A 19,030-nucleotide genomic window follows, 5' to 3' on the forward strand; every position below is an offset into this window, starting at 1 on the left:
GGGGGACACAGAAAGGTACAGGGCGTTTTCTACTTTAATGCAGAGAATACATTAAGGTAAATAATGCCCTGCCTTTAATACTAATTTAAAGGAGAACTATGGGGTTAGGGCTTTTTCCCATAGTTCTCCGAAGGGTATACTGAGACGCCGGAACGGATCCCGACAATTCTGTCTGGATCCACCCAGCTGCGTGAGTGACAGCTGGCTCTGCCTATCTAGAGGCAGAGCCAGCTGTACCCTCCCCCGTCCATTCCGCCAGTCAGCGCTGGAGGATCAGACAAGGGAAGGGGGGAGGAATCCCTGCAGGGAGCCGTGAGTGACAGTCACGGCTCTCTGCAGGGATAGATCGAGAAGTGAGCGAGCGACGGTACGACCTGTGACAGTCTCATTGTCACAGGTCGGCTCAGATTATGAGGCTGAGTGAAAATCACTCGCCTCATAATTCTCCTTATCTCCAGTGTTCAGTGTCACCTTAAGTACATCTGCATCCTAAATCAGGGGCCATGGCCATGAAATATTTCCTCTGGCAGCCTTTACATTTGATGCTGTTTTATCATTTCAGTGGAAGTGCATATATCCTCCATGTTTAAAAATTGCTCCCCGATCTGGATCACAGATTGGATGAATGGCTTGTGTATCCCGTATTCATTTTCCTCTCCTGACATTATCTTTATGTTGTAGGAAGTCTTTACTGCTTCAACAGATTGCCTAGTTGTCGGTGATGTAAGAAAAGGTTGAAACCCCCAGTTTCTTGTGTATTTAATAACATATGGTGTCTGGCTGTTCAGTACAAAACCTTTTATACTATGTCAGTATGGTAACGTATTTTGTGAATTAGTGATATTTTATAAAAATGTCAAGCTGTTAAGTAGTCGCAACACCCTATAATTACATAGTAACAGAGCTTGGAAAGCTTTTCTTTGGGTCCTATAAATATGTACTATATATGAGCCTAACATTCTGCATTAGAAAATAGTGATTTGTTAATATGTGTGCATGGTGTCACTCCACCAATTGGGTACATCGTAAGTGGTCCTAAGGTTTAATTGGTACCGTATGAGTGATTTCAGCACATACATTTGTACCATCTTCAATTCTAATTTATCTACAAGATTTTTATTTTTGTTTTTTAACCTTCCTGGCGGTATGATATATATTTTTTTTTTGTGCCTTTTTTTTCCGTTCTATTGTTTAAAAAAAATATTTTTTAAACTTTTGAATTTCCCGCCGGTACCCCCCCCCCCGCAACGCGGACGCTCGCAAGGGACGGAACCCGGAAGACGTATGCCGGCATCGGCCGGAGGACACAGCGGGGATCATGGACAAGGTAAGATGTCAAGGAGGTTAAATAATGATTTAAAAATCAACAGTGTTTTCACTTAGGATGACTAATTAATCCTTAGGCCCACTTTGGATGTAAAGTAAACTCCCCGTTATCCAGCATCCACTGGGATTGGTAGATTCCAGATAAATGTAGTTTCTGGTTGCTTGAGAGTCACTATTATAAAGAGGTCTAACTAATGCCATACCCCATACTATATCATACCATAAACTCTGCATTGACTTTATATTAATATTAAAATGCAGTAATCAGAAGCAAATTAAGACAAATAGACACACTATCATTTCCAGGATAATACATGCCGCAGTGAGTAGACAAGGATTTTTTTTGCTGGTTAGATGAGAGCTCTGGTTAGTTTAATGAGGAATAAGGTAAGTAAAGCGACTTATTCCTCTACTTCTAGATAAAGCCGTCTTTTAACCATTGCATGTATTTAACCATTGCATGTATGTTTTTTGATGTGTTCTGGTGCGGTATTTTTTTTTAAAGGAGAACTATGAGGTGAGTGATTTTTTTACTCATCCTCATAGTTCTAGCCGACCTGTGACAATGAAACTGTCACAGGTCGGCTCAGTAGATCGGGAAGTGAGCGAACCCATACCGGCGCTCGCTCACTTCTCGATCCTGTCACTGCAGAGAGCCGTGACAGGGGAGTGAATGGATTCCCCCCTCCCCTGTCCGATCCTCCAGTGCTGACTGGCGGAACAGACGGGGGAGCTGGCTCTGCCTCTAGATAGGCAGAGCCAGCTGTCACTCACGCAGCTGGGTGGATCCAGACATAATTGTCGGGATCCTTTTCAGCTGCAGCGTCTCAGTATACCGCAAGCTGTAGCTCGCGGTATACTGAGCTTTGGGTGACGGGAGGACGCTAGTTTGTGTCCTCCCGTTACCCTTAGGAGAACTATGGGGAAAAACACTGACTCCATAGTTTTAAGTGCTCGTTTTTGTCTGTTCAAAAAAAGTTATACTTACCCGATCCTCTGAGTGGCTGAGCTGGCCTCATTTAAAACCATTGGAATTACTGTGTATGTGTTTTTGGAGATGGTTTGAACAAGCCCTAATACAGTAGTGCCATCCCTCTCACCCATACCCAACAAACAGCATTCTGGCAGTACTAATAAATGCCATCTATGTGCCAAGCTTTGCTTTTTTACCATTATTCTTTATGATTGGCAAATGAATGCCATCTATGCACAACACCAGAATGTCAGTATTGGATGAAGATGGTGTCTGTGGTTGAATATGGCTTTTGTTACAAAGATACTCTTGGGCCCCTTTCACATGGGTGGTCTGATGGGGTCCACCTGCCAGTTTATCTGGCGGATCAGATACGCAATGTAAGTCTTTCGGCAGCCAGGTCTAAACGGACAGGCGTCCGTTTAGACCCGGCTTAGTCCAACTCTACAGGGTTTAGTCCAACTCTACAGAACTAAAAGAGCACCAATACATCAATATGGATTTATTACCATTCCAAATTCTATATTGTCATGTCACAGAAAATAGTGAGTGGGGATGGAGTTTTGCTCAGCAGTCCACTTTATATAACAAACTGACAACCCTACCTTTTTACAGGTAAGCATACATCAATCTTAATTGAAGATTACCGTACACCTATCATGCAAAAATGATATGGGCTGCCATTGCTGGCCTCGCCATTCAAATGCTACTTGCCTGGCTGTCATATGGGTAGTTTGGCTCCAAAGTTTTCTTTCATTGACCATGAACCTGTGTTAAGAGGAGGATTTCTTGTGTTTTTCGCTTTTAAATCAAATGCTTTTAAACCACACAGCCAGGTAATTGGTATTTTGAGAGGAAGCCAGTAATGGTATACCCTGTATTTCTCTCATAACAGGTGTATTGTATGCCTTGAAATGCCTACAGAAAACACTGCCCACCTGGTCTGGGCATAGCTGTAGCTCACCAGGCCAATCTACTCTGTAATACCCTTGTTGCCAATATTGATGTGGTGATCTGAGAACACCAATTTCTGAGCCATGTGTATGTATAAGCCAGGTATTCCCAGCTGTGCCCATCCTAGACTCCTTGCTGTCGGGTAAGAAAAGGGCAAGTTGAACAACCCAATAGCATTAGAAGATGTTGCATTCTGGTCCAGAATCACATGTGAGGATCTAGGATTATATAAAACTCAGAAAAAAAATAACTTGAATAGATTGTATGACTATAGCGCAGCTGCAATATTTTGTGGATGGCATGAGCATCTCACTGATTGATTGGTCCTACCTGTTATCTGGAGTAAAGTAATACACAGACTGCACTTTTTCAGCAAGACATGGGTGGAAAACAATGACCTTTTTCATGGATTTGATTTGTTCCTATGTGAAAGTTACTTCATGAAGGATGAGTGCAATATTTTAAATAAGATAACGCCAAGAATAAAGTAATTTTCTAACTTGAGTTTTCTTTTTTTTACCTTTTTGAAAAGGTTTCAAGAATCATCCAGTCAGTCAAATGGATGCTCAGGACCAACAAGACCAGTTTATTCAGAAGATTCTTCAGACTATACGCTGGATATCCGAATGCCAGGGGTCACGCCAACAGAGGTGAGAAGACCATGAGTCACACACAGAGCCAATGGGCTCTGTTTTTTGAAACCGCAGCCCCAGATTTATTCATCCTTTAAAGCCGATAAAGTAAAGGCTAGTTGTTCATTCTTTTCTTCCTTCAAGCCTGCGAGTGCGCGGGCGTTTTCCATTGTGCCCAGTAGAACAAATTAATTTTTTCATTGTTGGCTTGTCTTCAACTTTCTACAGTCATCAGCAGTTTACCAAGGACTGTTCTCTTAGCTCTCCCTTCTCTTCCCAAATAGGAACAAGTCATTAGTTACAGGCAGGTACTTGGGTACCTGAGAACTGAAAGCAAAGCTCTGGCCTTAATATCTACAGGAGTGTGCTGCATACTTTTTTTACAAAAGTGCCTGCATGGCATATCAGATTCTGTATAAGCGTCCCGAAGAACCCCTGAATACTGGGGTGCACTGATGTTGTCCCCAGCTATTGACTTGTCAGTGGGTGATATCTCTAACCTACAGTGAAGTGCCAGAGTAGAGCTGCAGCTAACGATTATTTTCAAAATCGATTTTTAGCCGATTTTTTTATTTGATTAATCGGATAAAAAATAAAATACATTTAAAAAATGGCTCCAGTGATGGGACTACTAGTTTGTATTGAGATTGTAGTCCATCACATCTGTCAAGCTTGGAGCGGTGGAAGTAAAAAAAAAAAAAAAAAAGTGTGGTGCGCAATATAGTGAAATGGAAAGTGTAAAATTATACAGCAATGAATGCAGAATGGCATCGGCTATAGAGGACTACACAACCCAGCAATAGTACATTATACAGCACAATGCAGAATAGCAGCAGCTATAGAGGAATACAACGAATCCCAGCAATAGTACATTATAGCTGGCAGTATTCTCCATTGCTCTGTATAATGTACCATTGCTGGGTTTTGTAGTCCTCTATAGCTGGTGGTATTCTGCATTGCGCTGTATAATGTACTATTGCTGGGTTTTGTAGTGGTATTCGCCATTGCACCACTGTATAATGTATTATTGCTGGGATTTGTTGTACCCCTGTATAGCTGGTGGTATTCTGCATTGCGCAGTATAATGTATTATTGCTGGGTTTTGTTTTACTCCTCTATAGCTGGTGGTATTCTGCATTGCGCTGTATAATGTATTATTGCTATGATTTATTGTACTCCTCTGTAGCTGGTGGAATTCCGCATTGTGCTGTATAATGTATTATTGCTGGGATTTGTAGTCCTCTATACCGCGCAATGCACAATACCACCAACTAGATAGGAATACAACAAATCCCAGCAATACATTATACATACAGTGTATAATGTATTGCTGGGATTTGTATTCCTCTATAGCTGATGGTACATTGTGCTGTATGTTATACAGCACAATGTACCATCAGCTATAGAGGAATACAAATCCCAGCAATACATTATAGAGCACCATGTGTGGGAAAGTGCAGGCTTCCCCGAACAGTCTTCCAGCAACTTGCTTCTGAAATCGGGGCTGTCATCTCCCCCACACACCTGCTCCTCCTTAATTCTTCTCCCCACGTCCCTGTGCCGATCGGGGATGTGGGCGGGCGGTGAGAATGAGGCAGGGAGGAGGTGCGGCGTGCAGTGGATGCGGATCTGGCAGCAGCGAGCGTGAGGTGGGGAGGAGGTGCGGCGCACAGCGTGTGGAGCCGTGAACAGGGCCAACTAATCGGAAGCCGATTAATCGATGATTGAAAACGTTGACAACTTTTTCAATAATCGATTTAGTCGATTAGTTGTTGCAGCCCTAGACCAGAGCGTTAGACATTAGAAGCTGATTGTTATTTGGATGATGATGACTATTATTATTATGCAGGATTTGTATAGCACCATGTTTGTGCAGTGACTTACGATATAAAGGAAGACAGTACAGTTACGATGAAGTTCAATACAAGAGGGCTAGGTGAGCCCTGCGTATGAGAGCTTACAATCTAAAAGGAAGCACAGGTGATACAAAAAGTAATGACTGTAAGGAATGAGTGGATGAAGAAAGTCAATGTTTAGTTGTCAGGTAGACTTCCATAAAGAGATGGGTTTTCAGAGATCGTTTAATGGTGGACAGAAAAACATGGTTAGATATCCCATGAAGTAACTGCCAATGCCTTAACTGTGTATGTGTTGTAAAGGCCACGGGACCTCTTCCATCCTTGTCAAGGGGAGTGCTCCCTCCATTTAAAACCCTTTAGTATTAAGGTCTGATATAAAAGGGGGGCAGCTGGAGGTTCAAAAAGTAATGTAGGGTGTATTAATATAGTGCATTCCATGAAGTCTATTATTAATAATAATAATAATAATAATAATAATAATAATAAAGCATTATTATTATTTATTATAATACAGTATTTATATAGCGCCAACAGTTTGTGCAGCGCTTTACACTATAAGTTAGAATACAAATCAAGAGAATTTGGTGAGGAGGGCCCTGCCTGTGAGAGGTTACAATCTAAAATACATTAGAAGTATTGTACTGTAAAAAGGATAAAATAGGCATTTCCTAGCTGGGTTTGAAAGATTAAGAATGTCACACTCATGGCCAGTGATGGAATCCCTACTAGATACTGGTCTTTATACTGTCCTTCCCTGCTATTTATTGTATGTAGTGATGTATGGTCTTTGCTCTACCATCCCTGGCTTTGGCCACCTCTGGTTACGTGAGGGATGCTTTTCAGGGGAGAAACTTTTGTCTCAACCTGGAGGTATTTGTTGCAAAAAAATGTGTCGGTTTCGTATCAATTCCCTAGCCACATGTACACGTTAAAATTTCACTGACTTTTTAATATCACATAAATCTAATGGAAGAGTTTGGCACATTATTTTGCTGTGTAATGACTACAGCAGCTCAGCAGAGTTTTGAAATTGGGTAATTTGCTGTTGGAAGTAAAAAAACTATTAGTTTTGGGTAGACTTTTTACTAGCTCAGTAAAATCTATCCCATTATAGTGGACCTTGCACCAAAATGCATGGTTTGTTTATGCAATGGTGGGCAATACCGCATGTAAGATGGATTTTTCTGGTTTTGGATAGAGTAGCAAAGATTTAAAACCTCTGCCAGGTTGTTATTGCTCTTTCTGTATCAATGGGGACATTTCTCTTCCTGTGCCAGAAACACAAAGCGAGAGGGATTCCCCGCTTGGATAGTTGTCTCTGGAACAAGGGTCCCAGTTGAAATATATCTCCTTACCTCTTGTTCTTGAGAACTCAAATATGTGGGATTTCCCTTCACTTTTTATCTTGGTGACCATGATGTCACCAATACAAATAGAGGGGTGAATCCTCCCAATGGGGACAGGACGACAATAAAAACTTGACAGAAAGTCTAACCCTTAAAAGGGGGAATTGTGACACTTTTCTTTTACATGCAGGGGTGGAGTACTAGAGCTGACCTTTTTTGCATTTAGTGCAAGGTCCACTTTCACAAGATTGATTTACAGTATATAGATTTTTTGCTACACAGAGAGCAGATACAGTATATGGGCTCCTTTTTAATGAGGCTGAGCAAAGATTATTGTAAGCGTGCAATCTGATTTCATCCTTTTATCAGTTTAGAGAAGCGAGAATGATGATTGCTATGAGTCTCCCTGTACCTGTAATGAAATGGGCACGGAAGCTCTATCATTGGTAAATAGCAGGATTGGTATAGAGGGCTGAGGATCAGAGGTTTGTTGTTGTCATGCTGCAGTAGGTGATGACTCATTGCTGCAGATGGAGCTTTTTTTTTTCTGTGTTGAAATAAAAGGGATCCCATTAGCGAGGCAAGAGGGAAAAAAATCTGAAGGCAGCTTTTACTTTCCCTGTAGACTTTCAGCTTGTTCACAATAGAATATGTGCAGAGCATTAGATGTCTGCATGCAATGGCATCTTTAATTGGACCCCCCAGTCCTTTCATGCTACATGAGGCATGCAATGCCTTGTGCAAAGATTAAGTGGCACTGTAATTGTTCTGGAGGACTTAAATACAAGCTGATTGAAGTCTATTTTTCATGTCGATGGGAACTGTTTAACCAGAATTGCTTATAAGTGCCATGTGCTTTTTTTCCACTTTTTTTTCCCACTTTTTTCTTTAAAATGTTCTTCTCCCCCCCACTTTTTTGATTATTTCTGGCTGTAGTATACAAACCTGGAGCAACAATTGTTACATTAGTGAAAGATAAAAGTTTAATTAACTCTCCCCGAAGTTAACAACTAAATTATTTATATTTGTATATTACTGAAATGTGTGTTCTGAACGGGTATTGCTGCCATTTATTGTGGCTTGTAGGGATTGGCAGAAGGAGATCTTAAGGGTTCATATTGCACTCCAGACCTTTTAAAGTTATTCTGGGATCATTTTAGGATAATCTCCCTTCCACCTTTCCTCACCACTTTAACCCATACCACAAAAGTTATAGTCACCCAAGTCCCCGATCCGAGTCCCATGCTGCCTCCGTTTCCAGGTGCAGGGAATTGCTGATCCATTGTTGCAGATGCATTTGAGAACACCAGTTCTCTACTGTCCCCTTGCATGATGTCACTCCTCTTCTGGATCCTGAGAGGACCCTGCCGCTGGACAGCCAATAGGAAGTGTCTACATCATGCAGACAGTGACATGGACACCCAAATTAGGACCCCGCAGGGACCTGACTGTAATCAAAAGGCAGATTTAGGTGAGTAAAAAGAGCATTTTTTCCATCTAGAGGGGGTGGAATTAATCATAGAAGATGGGCTTTAAAGGGCTAGTTCCCCTTTACATCGTGTTTCCAAAAAAAATGTACCTATATATTCCATCTTCTGTAGTATATTAAAAAGCAGTCCTCCAGGTTTTTAGGTATACCTGTGGGCCATGTGCGGCTCCACTGCAGCCTGTCTGCAAAACTTCCCCTCCCTGTCCTGCCTAAATGGCAAGATGGGCCTGCTATTGGACAAGTGGCTCCAGCAGCACTGGAACAAACTCTCTGGCTCGTTCACAATCTTCATATGCACAGTACACTCTCTCCTCCTCCGTCACAGCAACCAGCGAGCCGGAGATCTCGTTCCCGAGTTGATGGGAACACTCGTCTATTGGTTGGAATGGGGGAACATAACCCACTGGTAGAAGTTTTACAGACAGGCTATGGAGAGGCCACGCATGGCCTACAGGAACACATTGGAAACTCAGCATCTTTTTCAAAACTGCTTTTTAATATACTACACAAGCCTTAACCCCATTGAGAATCTTTCGGATGTGTTGGAGAAGACTTTATGCATGTGAAAAATGGGGGAACCCAAGGTAGAAGTTGGATGCATCTTCAAAACATATCAAAATATAAACCAAGTTGTATAATTTTAAACGCTTTCTAGTTTGTCAGAGTATCTCTGTGTTATAAATGAATATAGAAGACGCAACAGGTTCCCACTTGACTGAGAAACCACATAATCAAATAAATACTATTCAAACCAAACTGGCATACAGTCTAAATAATCAATTTATTTAAAAAAAGATATATATAGATCTATATAGAGATATATAGATCTATATATATCTATATCTCCATGATTTACCAAATGTGCTGGAGAAGACTTTACGCAGTGCCCCGACTCTCCCATCATCTTGGCGAAACCTGAATGTGACTCTGGATAGAAATAAATGTTGTGACATTGCATAAGCTCATCGAAATGATGTCATGGCGAATGTATGTCGTAATCAGGGCTAAAGACGGCCCAACAAAATATTAGTGTGTGACTTTTCTTTTGGGCTAGACAGTGTAGAATGCTGTGGGTAACGTAGAGATTTCTCTGTTCGTGTACTTTCAGCCACTGAGCCCATTACTATCACCAACCTTTCTTACAAGATGACCTCCACCTTACACTTGGAGGTTGCCTGTGTGTAAAATTGTATTTGACCTTTACCAGCTCTGTGTGATTGTCCTCCATGAATTGCTGATGATCCTGTAGTGTAAAGGGGTTTCCCATCTACTGTCTGAATATGGGCAGCTAATTTTCCTAGTTGGTAATGAAAACAGACAATGCAGATAATATAAGGGGATAATGAGAGCAGTGTAAGAGGAATATTGTCTTTGTAGGACTCGGTAAACAGCACTGGAACATTTTGAGGTGAAAGACCATCATTGTTTGCCATCATTGGCTGTATCTCAAGGGAGATAACCCAGGAATCAAACTGCACAGCACTAAACAAACAGGATACACCACGCATTGTATGATATACATTACGGTTTCCTTTCTTGTTACACGCAGACGTCTGTAAGGAAAAGCTTCAAATCTCTCTGGGAACATTAAAATGAGTGTTTTTTTTTTCCCGCTAATCTATTGTTTGTAAGATGAAATTTTACATTTGTCATTGACTGGAAATATTTCTGTGTAGTTAAAACCTATCTCTAGGGAAAACACAAAACTTGCCTCGCAGTGGTGCTTCCCCCGATCTGCAAGGATTAATTTGCGTGTTTAGGTTTTGGGTATGGGGGCAACACAGTGACGTAGTGGTTATCACTTCTGCCTTGCAGCACTGGTGCCCCTGGTTCATATCCTGGCCAGGTCGCTATCCGCAAAGGAGTTTGCATTTTGTCCCTGTGCTTGAGTGTGTTTCCCCCAGTTTCCTCCCACACTCCAAAGACACGCTGGTAGGTTAATTGGCTCCTGTCTAAAATTGGCCCTCGTATGTATGTGAGATAGGGACCTTAGATTGTAAGCTCTTTGAGGGCAGGGACTGATGTGAATGTGCACTGTATAGCGTTGTGTAAATTGTCAGCACTATATAAATACCAATAATAAATAAATGTTTTACGTACCTGATCTCCGCTTGCCCACCAGTCAGTGCTCATCTGATCTCCTCTACGCTTCTGCTGGTATACTGTCCCTCGATAATGAAGAGCTTATGGGCCCTGCATTGTACCTGATTACTTCATCGGGCCTCTGACCACTGGAGCGCAGGGGTAAGAGATTGCAGCCTAGGGGGTAGGGAGCCTGGAGGAACTGGGGACCAAATAAGTAAAAGTCCTTTTTTCTGGAACCTGAGACCTAAATGAGCATTTTAACTTTTTGCAGTGCACCATAAGCTGTGCGCACAGCACACCTAGCATGCAGTACTGTGCATGTGTATACAGGTTATTTTTGAAGCCGCACTCCAGGTAAAATGTTTCTTCACCCTTAAAGTGGGGCTATCACCGCACTGCAAAGGTTAAAGGAGAACTGTGAGGTGAGTGAAAATCAGTCACCTCATAGTTCTAGCCGACCTGTGACAATGAAACTGTCACACGTCGGCTCAATAGATCGGGAAGTGAGCAAACACATACTGTCGCTCGCTCACTTCTCGATCATCTCCCTGCATGAATTCCCCCCCCCTCCTCCCCGCTTCGATCCCCCAGCGCTGACTGTAGGAACGGGAGGGGGCGGGTACAGCTGGCTCTGCCTCTAGATAGGCAGAGCCAGCTGTCATTCACGCAGCTGGGTGGATCTCGACAGTAATGTCGGGATCCGTCCCGGCTGCGGCGGTCTCGGCATACCGCGAGCTGTAGCTCGCAATATTACTGAGCTTTGGGTCACGGGAGGACACTAGTATATGTCCTCCCATGACCCTTAAGAGAACTATGGAGAAAAACACTCGCCCCATAGTTTTAAGTGCTCGTTTTTGTCTATGTTCAAAAAAAGTTACACTTACCCAATCCTCCTGAGTGGCTTGTTCTTAGACCGGTCAGTTCTGCCTCGCTCCCCCTCCGCTACAGCGGTTCAAGGTTCCCGAGTCATCATTTTCCCCACACTGTGTATAGGACATGAGTATGCCGAGGGACATACCATCACTACAGCGAAGGACTAGACAGGCTGGAGGGAGAGCAGTCACAGCCGGCTGGCTCTGAGGTTTACATGCGGGGGTAGCCCCACTACAAGGGCTACGAAAAATGTTACCCAGAGTTGTTCTTTAAGTATGCTGTGTGAATGGAGACACATAACAAACATACAGTGGTGGTTTTTATCAAATTTGACTGCAAGAGCGGACATGCACTTTAAGTTTTCATTATCATAAAAATGTAGGACAAACCTGCTTTACATGTGTAGAAGTCACATGAGTCGGTGTCGTTCAGTTAAAGGTCATGTTGTCAGCTCAGAATGGAATCCAAGAACACAATATTGATGATCTTTCATTTGGAAGTGTCCCATTCTTCCATGGTTGTGTCCTGGTTACGCACCCATTCGGTATGTTAATGTTCCATATCATTTCTATTTCTAGAACTCTGATAACAGTGTCATTTTAGGAGCTGTTCCTAGACGTGAACCATCATCACAGTTCCTTATCATTTTGGCCTCTGCTGACAAAAGCTATGAATGGGAATTGGCTGAGGCTTGTCACAGATGTGTTTCCTTATGGCTGCTAGAATTACAGATCTGGATTAGGTGAAAGACACCAGATAAGTGTCATTGTCTGAATATTTCATTCTCACTCTGCTCACCTCCTTCATGGCGTATAGTGTGGGAAAACCTAACGGTGCAAATGTGGCTCTTTTCTGTTCTACTGGAAATGTCTGCTCTTGAAATCTAGTATCTGAACGCCAGGCAAACAGCGGAATGCCCGGTTGGAATACATATGGAGCTGTTTTCCTGCTAAAGGATTTGTATTTCTTATAGGTCTGCACACCACCCCCCTCCTATGACTGGGCAGTGAAAGCAGACTGATCTCATCTCTCTGTCTCTCTGCTCCTATCAGCTTGTTCCTTGTAAGCATATGAGCACTACAGCACAACTGTCTTGCTCCTTGAGCTGCTTCTTTTTTTTTTTTCCCCAGGCTGACCTCTGCTGTACTGTGGACTGCAGGAGGCTGACCTAAGGTCTAATGCAGATACTTCTGCTGATTGTATTTAAATATACACTCACTGGCCACTTTATTAGGTAGACCTTGCTAGTACTGGGTTGGACCCCTTCTGTCTTCAGAACTGCTTTAATTCTTCATAGTATAGATTCAACAAGGTGATGGAAACATTCCTTAGAGAGTTTGGTCCATATTGACATGATAGCATCACAGAGTTGCTGCAGATTTGTTGGCCTCACATCCATGATGCGAAGCTCCACAAGCCTCAACTGTTGATACAAGGCAGGATGGATCCATGTTTTCTTGTTGTTTTGACATCAAATTCTGACCCGACCTTCTGAATGTCGCAACAGAAATCGCGACTCATCAGACCAGGCAACGTTTTTACAATTTTGGTGAGGCCTTGCAAACTGTAGGCTCAATTTCCTGTTCTTAGCTGACAGAAGTGGCACTCGGTGTGGTCTTCCGTGGCTGTAGCCCATCTGTTTCAATGAGTTGTGTGTTCAGAGATGCTCTTCTGCATACCTCGGATGTAATGATTGGTAATTTAAATTACTGTTGCCTTTCTATCAGCTTGAACCAGTCTGGCCATTCTCCTCTGACATCAACAAGGTATTCTTGCCCAGAGAGCTGCCACTCACGGGATATTTTCTCTTTCAGACCATTCTCTGTAACCCCTAAAGATGGTTGTGTATGAAAATCCCAGTAGATCAGCAGTTTCTGAAATAGTCTGGCACCAAAAACTATGCCATGTTCAAAGTCACTTAAACCCCTTTCTTCCCCATTCTGATGCTCGGTTTGAACTTCAGCAGACCATCTTGACCATGTCTACATGCCTAAATATATTGAGTTACTGCCATGTGATTGGCTGATTAGATAATTGTGTTAACGAGCAGTTGAAGAGGTGTTTCTAATAAAGCGGCCAGTGAGTGTATATTTATGGTGCGTTATTGAATACAGTGCAGCATTAGTGTATGTTACATCTGCCTGGAGTTCAGTTTTAAATATAAGCTCATTTTAGGCTGTGAACTGAAGGAGACGTTCACATATATAGGCTATGCCTGAAAAAACAGCATACACTTTTTTGGGGCATTTTGGGAGGTGATTTTTTGGGCTGATTTTAATCCAGCTGTAGTTTTAATTGTAGTGTTTTCAGCTTGGGTTTTAATGCCACATTGTTGACACACAGGACCCGTTTCCACTAGTGTGTTGCGGTAATGTGCGCATTACTTTCATGCATGGCAATAAGTGTTACACACGTCGGTGCGATGCGTTGACATTCATCCTGAATGGCACACAAATGAACCTTTCCATTGCATTTGCTTATGTACAGAACTATTATTCCTGACCTGCCTAGTAACTCGTTACCCATATTGGTGCAGTGTGATGCCAATTGCACCATAACGCACGTTTCCAATACACCGCAACTTGCCGCAACGCACTACTGTGGTTTGCAGTGCGCTGCCGAAAATGTTGCATGCATGATTTTTTGCAGTTGTGCATTAGGCAGACCATTTACACAAGTGGGCTGCCCCAATGCTATGCCGTTAACTCATGTACTTGTTTTCTTTTTTTTTTTTTCTTAACATATTATTTATATTTTGTGGTAACTTACTCCTGTATCTGCGCCAGTTTTCTTTCCTGTTTTTCTTTTAAAGTCTATGCATATGCAAAACTTGTCAGCTGTCAGTGACACAAATGTCCCTCGCTTTTCCCTGTTTGACAACCTAAGAAGTTTGGATTTTCTTTATTCTCTTTCTTGGTGACAATGGTCATTGGGCAAACTGAGAGGAAATTTCTCTAGCAGGGGCCTAGGCAGCATTAAAAATTCGACTGTCTCTATCCCTCCTTCTGTATTTCAAATAAAAAAAAGTCTACTTTTGGCTACACATACACTTTCACTGTTCAGTGTTACTTTGCTGGGTAAGTTGTGTCTGGACATGAAATGACAGCTGGAGGCAATTTGTGAAACTGCTCTTCTTCACTAATTCCAGGCAGATGTATTTAGCAAGCTGTTATGTTATAGTTTATGAATAGTGGCAGTGGAAGTGAGCTCTTGGTATAGGCAACTAGTCAGCTGAATGTTTGCTGTGGGCAGTGGTGCCTATGGCTGTTCCTACATTATCCAGTTTAGACCAGGGAGTTTGAGATGCATTTGTCTTTTCTTTACTAAGGTCTTCCAGAAAACACTTTAAAGAACTCTAGGCACCAATTTGATTGACCCTTTCAATGGGGCTACCCCCGCCCTGCAAAGGTTAAGTGTTCGTTTTTGTCTAGAGATGAAAATAAAGAAATACTCTGCTGTATACCTGAACCTTGTAGCCGGCTGGCTTCTGTGCCAGTTCCTGCCGCCTCGCTCCCCCTCCACTTCAGCAGTCTGAGGTGCTGTGAGTCGTCACGTCCTATACAGTGTATTGGATTTGAGGATGCTTGGGGACATTCCATCGGCAACAACTTGTGAAAAATCTCAAAAGTTAGTAGTATTAAAACGCTCACACTTTTTTTCAATAATAAATTCAGATCAAACCGACATGTTGCGCAGCAAAGTAATTCAGCTTCCCTGAACTTCCTGCTTGCAGCTCAGTCTGTAGCAGCTCTTCGTCTATTAGTTTGGAGAAGAAAGGAGGGAGCAGGGGGGAGGGAAGTTTCTTGCATTGCTGTGCCTGTGTGTTTTTGGACGCACATACAGCTCACTAGCACACACAAGGGTGGCTCCATAAGACCCTCCATGGGAAAGGAGCCTCACTAAAACACTATATCAGAACCAGTGCTCAGGGGACCAGCTGCTTTTTCAGGAAGCTAAAACTTTTAAATATGAAAGCGGACCTTTTACGCTCAAAAATCAAATTCTACCAATGCATCCCTCCTATGTATGAGGATTAATCGTAACATAGACATGTTCGGTGTAAAATGCTAGGATTATGAAATACTTAGGCCTTGTTCACACCAAATGCAGAGCCGATCTGCAAGAGTTTCTGCACACGCAGTGCAGTGGATTGTGCCGCGTTTTTTGCCGCGTTTTTGGTGCGTTCCGGGCCGTTTTTGGTAAAAAAAAATTCATGGGCTTTCAGTGCGTTCCAGGGCGTTTGCATGCGTTCCAGAGCAGGTAAAATAGGGCCTGCTGCAGTTTTTTCTACCTGCTCTGGAACGGAATGCTGCGATGTGGACTGGAGCTAAAAATACCATTGGAATACAACTGACGCAGTTTTGCTCCGGTCTGTAACTGCTCTGCTCCTGGAACGCGCTTGGTGTGAACCAGGCCTTACACTTGCAGAGCATTCACTTCCTGCTTTGAAAGGGCAACATGACTTTCAGTTTGCCAAGCAATGCACACTGGGATTGCCTTGTCATCAGCCACTGGCCACTGTTGGAAGACCTGGGAATGAAAAAATTGACCTGCCCCAAATGCATGCCTGTTACACAATTAGGCCTGAATATGATCTGATTTGACCTCTGCTGCTTTATTGACTCCACTTTTGCTCTGCTTTTTTATCAGCTCGCCTGCTGTCACCAGTTGGGTGAACCTGGACCTGCATCCATGGAATGTCACACAGCAAAAGGAAAACCTCCTTGCAGGGGTTCCTGGTGGCACTTCTTAGACTCTGTCTTCATCATCGTGGGCTCACTCATACCATTAGTAACAATGGGGTGTCAGTATCTTGTGACTCCAAATAATAACGTAACACAGCAATAGATTTGTATTCTGCTTACCTCTAACCACCATTGTTTGAAGTGGCAGAACTGCTCTGCAATCCCTTTCTTGAGTTCAATAGAAATAATCATTTACAAGAGTCAGATAGTTTCCTTTATTGTGGTGTTTGTCCTGGCCCATTGAATGGTTTCCTCCCTAATAATAATTCCATTTTCTTTTCTGAGCTACGGTCATTCCATTTGAATTACACACATATATTTTATTCTGACTGGAGTTCAGTATAGCCAACGGCCTTCTGCTCTGTGAATGATGATCAGTCATCGTGTATTTCCAAACAGATGTCAAGTCCAAATATTTCATCTAGTTCTGCCGAACTCCTTAAACTCTAAAAAGAAAGTTGGAAGAGTGTGCTTCATGGTCGCCCATCCCACTAAAGCAAATAACGCGTGCTGTGTGTCCTTGCGGAGACTAACGTTGCCATTGCAATCAGCTTTACTGTAGAGAATAACCTACACCCCTCTTCCCTATTGATTTCCTGCTGGTTTTGTGTTCTCTGTATGATAAATGATTGACATTTCAAAGGTCAGAGAAATCGGCTATGTTATTTCTTTCATGTTGTTTGCTGTGGTACATTTCCGATCTGCCAGACATACGTATCTAGATTTGCATTTGTTTAGGTTTCTTCTAGAATAGTCGTGATTTTTGGCTAATTTCCACAGACACTTTTTTTAAAATCTAAATAATGTGACGTTCAGTAACTTGTAACCACTATGAGAAATCATCTTGTAGACGTCTGACTTTTATGAGCAGAGCATGTGTATGCCAGAAATCAGACATAAAAGGCTCAAGTCACTCGTTATGCCCTGACAAATGTTATTTTTGATATTGGCAACTAATAGGAGCTCCAAACCAGGGACACATGGCTGAAAATAATAATCACTATGGCAAATCATTTGTATAATATTTTTGGTGAATTTATTCAGATCTACGGTTCATATTCCAAGTTTGTTCAAATCGATGTTTTAGGCGGCTTGCGTTCTCTTTATTTGTAGAATTCTTGTGATATCTATGTTGCGTCGGAGCTGGCAAATGAATCTGTGCCTGTAGAAGGTTTGTTTAGTTTGGTAACGGTTTATGGAATAGCAGCTGTTGATTGTGGCATGTAGACAAAAGATTAGTATGACGTTGTCAGGAAGCAACACTGCTTTTCTCATAGCTGAGTTCTCTGCTGCATGACGGAAACTAGTAAGATTCAATCCCGCAGCGGAAAATACCAGTTGGAATACTTAAAGTGGATTTTGCAATGAAAATGTAAGGCCTGCTTCTTAAGTGTCCTCTCTTCGCACCTCTCTGAAAAGCAGAAAATAACATTAAAAACCCTGTAAGGTGGGAAAAAAAGATAGCATGCAGGTGCTTAACTTTCCTCCGAGTCTGCCTGCGAATCTTAGGCAAGGGTGACATTACCCTTCTTCCGGGGAAATTTGGCAAATGTAGAGTGCTCCAAATCTGCAACATCTTATGAGATTTGGAATGTTCACCATTCCCTGTCACTTGCTGCATCACTGAAACCAGAGAAAGCGAATACAATGTTTTGTTTTTTTCCCTACAGTACCCTGAAAATTTACATTTTTTTTTTTTGTCTTGAGTTCCTCCTCATAGCTGTATATCTGCAGTTTAAAGCTATTGCTTTGCTGCTTCTGACTGCTGGTCTCGGGAGATTTGGTGATGTCCCTTCTGTGCTGCTCACTCTCCTTGGTGGTGTCTTTGACATGAGGAAGCAAAGCTCTGCCTCTACAAAGATGGCCACCTCCACCCAGAGACACAGGGCAGAGAAAGGCATGGTAAGGCAGTCATGGGGAAAGAGCAGTCGCAGGGGGACCACAGGCAATACGTTGCCCTCTATCTGCCTTTTTTTTTTTGGGCACATTTTCCAGAGTTCAGTTCCTCTTTAAAGCAGTACTTCCAAATTGAAATAAAAAATAAACAGGACGTCCGATTTAACAATGAAACCGCTTTTGCATCAGTCTGTCCTCTCTCCAGCTACACAGTATGTCTGCACCTCCACTAGGTGGCGCTGCTCTTTTGGGCTTAATGATGGTCTGGGTCAGTTTAACCACTTGGTGTGAGCCTAGGCTGTCTTTGAACACTGCCCTCCCAGAGGTGTTGTCATCAGGCCAACTTGGGTTCACAGTACTGCCTTGCTGAATGACGCTCATGTGTCCTATTCATGTCAGTTTTTAGTGCAGTATTACCTTGGTTCCCAATGTGGAGATGGGCTTTAATTCTGCTTTTGGGGTAATATGTTTCCAATTAGGCAGAACATTTTAGATTGCAACTGGCATTTTCCAGTATACAGTAGATTTGATTTGGATAGGCAGCTGTTGCATTGGACCTTCAGCTAGAAAATTGTAAAGGTTTCTGGTGGTTCACTTGTATATTGCCAACATTTTATTTGCTCACATTACCCATTATTAAGTGTCCTGCCAGTTTGGTCAATGCCAAAAGGAACGCCAAAACGAGGGGCCTCAGGCTAGGCTCACAGCCTGGCATAACCCCTTCTTGCCGGAGGGCACACTATTCTCTTGTAATTTGCCCCTTTTGGCATGAGTGCGAAATAAGGCCCTCTTTTATCTGTGTGTATGTATGTATGGTATGTATGTGTGTGTGTGTGTATAATATATATATAT

At 42.5% G+C, this 19,030-nt stretch overlaps 1 protein-coding gene across 6 annotated transcripts in view; it reads left to right on the forward strand.

Moving 5' to 3' along the window:
* PAM (peptidylglycine alpha-amidating monooxygenase) overlaps positions 1 to 19,030 on the forward strand; it is a 161,815-nt gene that overhangs the window by 6,584 nt on the left and 136,201 nt on the right. For all 6 annotated transcript variants that reach the window (XM_018569485.1, XM_018569488.1, XM_018569487.1 and 3 more), the window contains exon 3: positions 3,786 to 3,903. In XM_018569485.1, coding sequence (XP_018424987.1) covers positions 3,786 to 3,903 — 118 coding nt within the window. The remainder of the gene's footprint in view (positions 1 to 3,785; positions 3,904 to 19,030) is intronic.

The sequence above is a fragment of the Nanorana parkeri genome, unplaced genomic scaffold, assembly GCF_000935625.1.
Source record: "Nanorana parkeri isolate BGI_ZX_2015 unplaced genomic scaffold, ASM93562v1 scaffold1342, whole genome shotgun sequence".
Classification (NCBI taxonomy): domain Eukaryota; kingdom Metazoa; phylum Chordata; class Amphibia; order Anura; family Dicroglossidae; genus Nanorana; species Nanorana parkeri.